Source organism: Rosa rugosa, chromosome 1 (assembly GCF_958449725.1).
Source record: "Rosa rugosa chromosome 1, drRosRugo1.1, whole genome shotgun sequence".
Taxonomy (NCBI): Eukaryota; Viridiplantae; Streptophyta; class Magnoliopsida; order Rosales; family Rosaceae; genus Rosa; species Rosa rugosa.
Window position 1 is genome coordinate 59,023,964 of NC_084820.1, and position 8,305 is coordinate 59,032,268.

The 8,305-nt window shown below is 41.3% G+C and overlaps 1 protein-coding gene and 1 long non-coding RNA gene across 3 annotated transcripts; one reads left to right on the forward strand and one right to left on the reverse strand.

Moving 5' to 3' along the window:
- Window positions 1-428: 428 nt before the first annotated feature.
- LOC133725749 (wall-associated receptor kinase-like 10) lies at window positions 429-4,554 on the reverse strand. Of its 2 annotated transcripts, none has more exons than XM_062153119.1 (4): window positions 4,278-4,554; window positions 2,611-3,532; window positions 2,167-2,289; window positions 429-2,002 (listed from the first exon to the last, which is right to left on the reverse strand). In XM_062153119.1, the coding sequence occupies exons 2-4, from the start codon at window positions 3,488-3,490 to the stop codon at window positions 795-797; spliced, it is 2,211 nt and encodes a 736-aa protein (XP_062009103.1). In that variant the 5' UTR covers window positions 3,491-3,532; window positions 4,278-4,554; the 3' UTR covers window positions 429-794. The 2 variants fall into 2 exon arrangements, with proteins under 2 accessions (XP_062009103.1, XP_062009104.1); XM_062153120.1 differs by having other exon boundaries at window positions 430-2,002; window positions 2,611-3,210.
- Window positions 4,555-6,271: 1,717 nt separating this feature from the next.
- On the forward strand, window positions 6,272-8,126 carry LOC133725750 (uncharacterized). The gene is made up of 4 exons (XR_009854539.1): window positions 6,272-6,522; window positions 6,604-6,838; window positions 7,331-7,403; window positions 7,899-8,126. It is a non-coding gene; the product is annotated as an uncharacterized LOC133725750 (long non-coding RNA).
- Window positions 8,127-8,305: the final 179 nt, after the last annotated feature.

An 8,305-nucleotide genomic window follows, 5' to 3' on the forward strand; every position in this document is an offset into this window, starting at 1 on the left:
TTTGTTCAGTTTGTCCACACAAAAAAAGAAAAGAAAGAGACTTGATATTTGTTCAGTGGAACTTGAAAGGCAAAGGTGGGTTGTGCATCTATAATGAGGAAGAAGCTTATCCCACTAGATTTTCCAAATTACAAGATCGTCTTGATGTTGATGTTAATATAAGAAGGGAACCACAATTAGGCAGGTTTAATTTGTAGAAACTCAAAAGATTCTAATTTGTGTAGAATTTCAAAATATTATAGCTAAGCTGCAAGCAGAGTTGGAAACCTTCCAGTACTGTTTTGAAATGACAGAGTTAATGGGCAATAGACTTGCCTATTCCCAGTCAGTGGACAGGGATAAAACAAGTGGTTACACAATTGGAAGGGGAGGAGAACAACTTTATTTATTTATTTTTTTGGATTCAAGGAGAACAACATATATTTCCCACTGTATTTAGGAATAAGGAGAGATTCTTCCGTGGAACACCCGCACCACGTGATTTAGGGCTGACCAATGAGGGACTTAGCAGGGGGTATTTTAGATATTTTACTTTAAAAAGCAGGGACAATTTTGAAAAAAGAATAAAAAATTTTAATTTTTGATTGGTCAGTCCTAAAGCCACGTGGTGTGGCTGCCCCTTATGCAAGAATTTCTCTAGGAATAAGAGTTGGTTCACATATATAGTTTGTGAAAATATTGCAAGTAATATTCTACCATCTGGCTACAACTAAAAATCCTTAATCTATATCGAATTTCATCTATTTGACTCCACCAGAAATATGAATGTATGAAAAAAAAAAATTCACTCATACTTAAAAGGACAGCAGAGGTTGTGCATCTAATGAAGAACCTGTAGTACCATCCATACATGATAACCCTGTTGATGTAGAACGAACATCCCAAGCCTCGGTCATTCCATTAGTTCGATCATACCCAATCTCTGAGAAGTTTTGTTGAGCATCAGAATGAGCTTTAACCGACAATTGGATTCCCTCCAACTCCACAGCAACTTCTTTCATAGTAGGTCGTTTTCTCCCGTTCAAATTTAAGCATCTCTTTGCAAGGTTAGCAACTGCCACAATTTCTTCTTCCCGACCATCACTTCTAACTCGAGTATCGAGAATATCGAACAGGCAATTTCCTTCCATTGAAAGAATGAAATGGTTTGCTAGGCTTCTCCATTCATCTGAGGTTGTCGGAGAAATTGGTTTTTGTCCTGTCAAGAGCTCAGCAAGGACCACTCCAAAGCTATAAACATCACTCTTGTCAGTAAATTGACTGGATTGGAAATATTCTGGGTCTAGATAACCAAATGTTCCTTGTACTCGTGTAGTAAGGTGTGTCTTATCAATGGCAATAGATCTTGATGTTCCAAAGTCTGCTACTTTGGCTCTATACTTATCATCCAATAGAATGTTAGAAGACTTGATGTCTCTGTGGTATATAGGCATGGAAGCAGATGAATGTAAGTACGAAATAGCTCCTGCAATTTCCTTCGACACCCGTAAGCGCATTTCCCAAGTGAGAGGAAACTCCTCATTATGGTGATGAATATACTGAGAAAGTGTTCCATTAAGTATGAATTCATAAACCAAAAGAGGAACTTCCGTCTCTAAACAGCACCCCAATAACTTGACCACATTCCTATGGTTAATTTGTGAAAGAATGACAATTTCATTAATGAAATTTCCAACTTCACCTCCAACAAGTTTTTTAGACTGCTTTACAGCAACAATTCTTCCATCTTCCAGCATTCCTTTGTAAACCGTACCTTGGCCTCCTTGGCCAAGAATTCTGTCCACATTAAAGTGGTCAGTAGCTTTGTCTAACTCCTTCGAATTGAACAACTTAATTTTGTCGACATTTACTTCACCAGATAATAGTTGTTGCTCCAACAATAAACCACCATTTTGTTTAAAAAACTTCTCCTTCTGCTTTATGTTCTTCCTTTTCTTTATGGCTTTGTGCAACCACCAAGCAACACCGAGTAGAAACAGTAGTCCAAGAACGCTACCGATAACTGAGTAGCACAGATAAGGATAATTTGGTCAGTGAGAAGCTGTCCTTGTGATTTTGTAAAGAATACGAGCTACCACCAATTTTACAATTATGTAAAAACAATTTTTTTTTTTTTTTTAGAAAGATAAGTTATTGATCCAAGTAAAGAAAAAGCTTTAGCCATACCTATAAAGGCCAGTTTAACTGCGGACTTTCTCTTTGGATAGTAGCATTCGGCATATCCAGGATGATTCTTACAAGCATAGTCCACAGGACACTGCCGGTTTGGAGCCAAGCATTCATTTATATCTGGGTATATATTGATATTCGCCGCACAAAACAGGGAAGAAAAAAAGTAAAATAAAGATGGTATAGTTTCTTGATCATAAAATAAATAAATTAACAAGTTTATTGCAGGCTAGAATAAAATCAAATCCTCATATCACAAATGAAAACTCAGCAGTTTGTTTCTTAGAATTACAAATGATCTATGCCACTCACATAAAGGAGTATATACATTGTTCATGAATTTTCTTTTCTTCTCATCTCATCCATTCAGAATCAGAGGATAATGTGCAGTTCTCATGTTATATCTTATTTTAAGCATGCATTATGGTAGTAGAGGTTTACCTTGACATCCTTCAATGAGATAGGGGTTTCCTTCAAATCCCGTTGCACAGAAACATTCCAGCCTTGAGGAACTATTTGTTGAAGAGGTGTCATTGTATTCCAGGCAGTTAACAGATCTATCAGAAGCGATTGAAGAGGTTCCAAATACATCGAGGATCGAATGATATAAGCCCCATTCCAACACGGCAGGCACATAATCCATATCACTAATTCTGGCAGAGATATTAGTTAAATTGTTGGTAAACGACTGAAACCAGTCCTGGTCTGCCAAGAATGCATAATTGCATGGATTTGTTGTAGATATGAAACTGGTATCGAAGGTAGAGAGAAAGGAAGGGATAGAGACCTGGCTGCAATCCAAACCACCATTGCAGGTAGTGCTTGCATTGGAGGCAATTTCACACTGGGACAAGCACGTAGCTGAGATAGTCAAGCCATCTGAGCTAGAATTCAGCCCAGCCATAACACCACAACCAACTACTGTGAATCTGTTCTTTTGTGAGAACACAAAAGGGCTTCCCCACAAGTAGGCTGCTTGCCGAATTGGCTTATCACTGCAATTATTAGAGACCGTAATCGGGTTTCTGACTTTTAGTGTTCCTGCAATAGAAATTTCCAGTACCTCAAGATTCAGAGTGGTGCGGTTCAAGAAAGGTTTGGGTGGGCTGACTGACTCATTACACAGTATTTCGAACCAGTTATCTGCGTAACAACCTGGTCCAATTCCAAAAGGATATGGGATTGAAATGTTTCCACAATGTGATGGACAATTAGGCTTTGCTATTAAGATTTGTTGTGGTGCTGCTGCTACTGTAGCAGTATTAATACTGACACACCACAAGAACAGAGTAATATGAAGTAAAAGCTGCACAACATCCATTCTTCTACCTCTTCCTCCTCCTCTCTTCTAATTACCTATCTTCTGTCAAGTTCAAGGGTTGGAACTAGCTACGCAATTGATTCTTAAAGTATCAATCTAAACCCTATATAAGAGAAATGTAAAGTGGGGAATTGTGCTTACTATATATATATACAGTGTTGAAGGATAGTTCCTTGCACGACTTTCCCACTGCTTATCCTTTTTTTTAAGTTCTAAACAAATCAAGCCATAAAAAGTGAAAGAAAGAGTCAATCAAGATGAGCACCGTGTGTGACTGTGTGGTGCTTTTTGCTGATGAACATTCTAGCAGCCATACTTGACAGACTCTACATGCAAGAATGGAGGATTCACCATGTTAGAGTCAACATGGTAAAAAGACGCGATTTCTTGCTCTGTAGCCGCATATATTTTAAATAAACAAAACAATCTAGCTGGACTATTCAACCACTTAGGCATGATAGTCTAACAAGTACAGATTAATACAAAAGAAAACAATCATATATATGTTTACTGTGACTTGATCAAAGACCAAGAGTAGTTGACTGGCAAAACATTCATGTAACTGAGAAGCTCAACTAGTACCCATCAAGAATCTGGTTTTTACCTGACCCATAAGACTTGAAACCTACTGGTGTATCCAGAAATCTGGGACTGACCGCATTTGTACGTAATTTCATTTATTTGTTTGGAAAAGGTAATTAATTAACATAGCTCAGTATCCTCCGGACTTGATCAACATGAGATTAAGCAAAATTAATCAACTTCAAACCAGCAAGCAAACACGCACCTGAAGAAATAGCCTTCACAGCATGTGATTGAGGTCCACTCGATGCCCCACGAAGCACAGCACAAATGTACAATCATCCAAAGCAACCCTCTTTCTGAAGCTCAGGCCCTTCTGAGTCTGATCCAAAACAAGCCCCAACATCGTGGAGCTCCATTTTCATTTCGACGGCGAGGTCTTGGTTGGGGTGAGCCCTAATTGCTTCCATTTTTGAACCAAAGATTGGTAGTAAAAACCAATTTAGGGATTTTGATAAAACCTAAATTGACGCGCAATGGCGGGTCGCATGAGAAAGACGGCAGCATTTGAGCGATTTAAATTACTTATTTAGCCTGCAAAACGGGGAACTGCCACGTGTAGTCGTGTATGAAGGGATTCAGAAAAGCGTAAATTGCACTTTACACCCCTAAGATAGGGAGATTCTACGAATTGGCCAAACTATCAACCGTAAGGTAGTGAAACAACTGAGCACCGAGAAAACAGGAGAGAAACCTAGGTTCTCGAAAGAGAGAATGAGAGTTTGCTGCTCGTCCGGCGGCGCCTCCGCGTCGACCGTGGCTTCCCCCCTCAGCGACGAGTGGCAGGTGTTGCCGGATTGGAGATGGGGGTCTTAGGACTCTAGGTTTTGTCTTCATTTCGTTGGTCTGGGTTGTGCACGTTTCTTCTCTACTCTCAGGTAGAGGTCCAGGTGTGGATGGGGAAATCGGCGGCGGCGCAGGCTTGGTGCAAGGGGCCAGAGGCCAGATTATGGTTGCGCAATGCCATGGATCGTATGGCGCTAGTCTCTGTTCGGAGGTGGGTCGCTCGGCGATGGTTGCAGAGGTGGGTTCGGGCTCCTAGGCGGATGGACACAGATGGGTGGACCTATTTCATTCCGAGGTGGAAGGGCACGGTGATTCCCTTCCTGCTTCTCGATGGTTTGGATTGGAATGGATCTGTTACTAGGTCTGGATCCGGCCGACAACAGGCAGGTGAATCAGTGTGGCTTGTGGTATTGGTTGGGTATCTCCGGGGAGATGAGCTCAAAGGGAAAGATTTGCGGCGGTGGTCTGCTGGCGGGGACATTGGGGAGAGGGAAGATGACTGTAATGGCTTTGTTTTGGCCTTGTTTAGAGTTTTATTTTGGGTTAGGCTTTTGGTTAGTTTCTTCTGGTCATTAGTATGTCCCTACTCTTTTGAGATAGGGTTGGGTCAAATTGAGGTGCCATGGATTTGGTGTCATTCCTGGGGACGAGTTGGTTTAGTTTCGGTTTTATCTTATGGTCAATGTGTTGACAAATGATCCTTGCACGTGGTCTGGTATCATTGGGACACGGTGTGGAAGAGAGCTTTGGTTTTTACGGCGGTTGTCTATGAAGTTGTATAGAGATTCTCGGGATTCTCTGTAGCCCGAGAGGTTGGGCGATATAGGTAATTAGGGGTTGGGCCCTTTCGGCTCAAGGAGGTCATTCTGGATGACGGACCCGTAACTGGTTTAGGCTTTAGGGAGGAGAGTGGGGTGTTCTTGTCCACCACCGGTTATTCCCATGTTATGTAATTTGGTTATCATCAATAAAGGTTTCTTATTCTCAAAAAAAAAAAAAAAAACCGTAAGGTAGAATAACGTTTCTAGGATTCACTTGTGTGAGACCCGGAAAAATGTATCGAGCTTAGTTGATAGTGCGAGGAATTGTTTAATGATCTCGATAATCATCTAAGTGCTCGAGAAATATTTTCAGAAATTTTCATAAAGTGAAATCCTCGATTTAAGAGTTGGACGATAAAGTACACGACACGACGAGTTTGTGGAAATTTTCGGGGAATTTTCCGGGTACCTGAGCTATTTATAGCTATTTACCGAAGTTGTAGAATTTTAGAAATTAAATCAACAAATAGAAAATAGGTGGAGCAATCCCAGCCATCCATCATTCCATCGATTGATCACAACCGTTGGATATTAAGAAGAGGAGGCTTATATAGCTGCTGGACCAGATTAGGTGATCTAGAAAACACGAGAGAGAGAGAGAGAGAGAGCTGGGAGCTCTGACCCGGAAGCCACCGCGACCCGAGAAGGAAACCCGACCAGAGGGACGCCGTCTGGCCACCCCACGACGGAGCGTGGCTACCAACAGCTTCGTCTCGTCTTCGCCGTCACGCCTGTGGCCTTTGATCGCCCATGCACCGGACGAGGAGGGAGACTCGACTGTGAGAAGCAGCGACTGCGCCGGCGAGTTTCTGCAATTTTCGGCCACCGCTTGGGCCGCATTCGGTATGGAAGTTCCTTCTCTCGCCTTCCCCTACACGTTTATGTAACTAGTTTTTAAATTGGATCACGTTTTGACGATTTTAGATTTTGGGTGATTTCGGCTCCGCCGTGTTCTTCGACTCCGGCGACGTTTCCGGCACTTCTGCGCTTGGCTTCTGGCTTGAATGCTTCTGTAGGCGAGGGCTGACCTTGGTTTGGGAGTAAAGTCTGGAAATTTTTGGGTGGTGATCGAACTGGGAAGTTTGGGCTTGCTGTGTTCGTGGTCGGACGCAGACCTGCAAAATTTGGAGTTCTGATCTTGATCAAGTTTGATTACATGGTGAGTTGAAATCTATTTGAAAATTCTGGGATTTGCCTTGTATAGTTAACTTTTGGAATGGGTTGCCATGCTTGTATACGTACTGTGAATTCAAGTTGATGCTTAATGTAAATTGTGTTATGAGAATGAGGAATTGGACTTGGTTTCATTCTTGAATGATAGTTATAAAATGCAGAATTGAGAAACTGATTTGTTGTTATGACTTTGAGAAGCACAGGTAAGGGAATGTTGTACTGATTGGAATAAAACCAACTAAATTGGTATTGAAAAGGGAAAGAAAAGTAGAGAAGAAGGTTATTGGGTGCCCGTAGTAAATTTCGGTGCACTTTGATATAATTAGTTGATATCTTAATTTCAAGTAAAGTATCCGATAATTGGGATTTTTGTGAAACTAGTCAATATTGGTCAAACTGGAAAAATTGGTCGGACGACGAAATTGAGCCTTTATTTCCTTAAGGGAAAGTTATTAATATTATTTATGTCGGAATCTAGGACTCCAGTTACCCAAGGAACGGAAGGTTTGTGAATTCCGGATAACGTGGATTGGTAAAGCTTCGGAATCCAGGTAGGGGACTCGGGACTCATTCGGTTAGTTGTTTTCCGTTTTGAATTAAATGTTTATGCATATTTGAGTTGCATGGTTTGGTTATTGATGGCTTGAGAGTGAGTGGAACATAGTGATTCCTTGGGCTTCGATCCCCTAAACCTCCGAAGGGGCCATATGGACGGAATGGTGTCTGACATCCTCTGAGGTGTGGCACTATTTCTAGGTGATATGGCGTAAGTGGACACTCTCACTACGCTTACCTGGTGATGATTTTATTTTAGGTAAGGCCGTGTAGTTGGTCCATGGGACTGGCCATCAGGTATTATGCATTTCTTTGAGTTTCGTGCATTGGATTTTGAGTCTGAAAGATATTTAAAGTTTGTCGTTTTTTAAAGAAATGGTTTAACTTTTTCATACTGGGATCCCAAATTATTATTTTATGTGTCGGTTTTCAAACCTAGTCGGGTGAAGCCCCTATTGAGTAGCAAGGACGAAAGCTCACCCCTACAACAGTGTGGTTGCAGGTACTGTGCACTGGGAACGGGATTGGAGCGGACGAAGCTGGGTGTGCAGATTTCAATAGAAGTCAGGTTCTGGGTTCCAATCTTATTCCTGTTCCTTAAAATTGTATTTTTGGAACTGGTCCTTTATTCCTCGGTTGTTTGCAACGTTAAGTCCTGGACGAACATTTGAATTTAAAGTTTTAGAAAGGTTTTCACCTCAAAAGAATTTAAAAGCTTCCGTTGCGAATTTTTGACAAAATTTATTTCGAACAAATGCCTAGTGAATTTCTAGATTGTAAATCGAATTTTCGGTTTATGTTTTAGAGGCTCGCGGCACTGTAACGTACTCAAACTGGTGAGGTGCGGTTTGGGGCGTTACAACTTGCCCCTTATAATAACTTGCCCCTTATAATCTTT

Coding starts and splice junctions, on each gene's coding strand:
- LOC133725749 (XM_062153119.1), bottom strand. CDS start 3,490: ATGGATGTTGTGCAGCTTTTACTTCATATTACTCTGTTCTTGTGGTGT. Junction 2,290..2,610: donor TCTCATTGAAGGATGTCAAG/GTAAACCTCTAC, acceptor ATATATACCCAG/ATATAAATGAATGCTTGGCT. Junction 2,003..2,166: donor AGTTAAACTGGCCTTTATAG/GTATGGCTAAAG, acceptor TGTGCTACTCAG/TTATCGGTAGCGTTCTTGGA.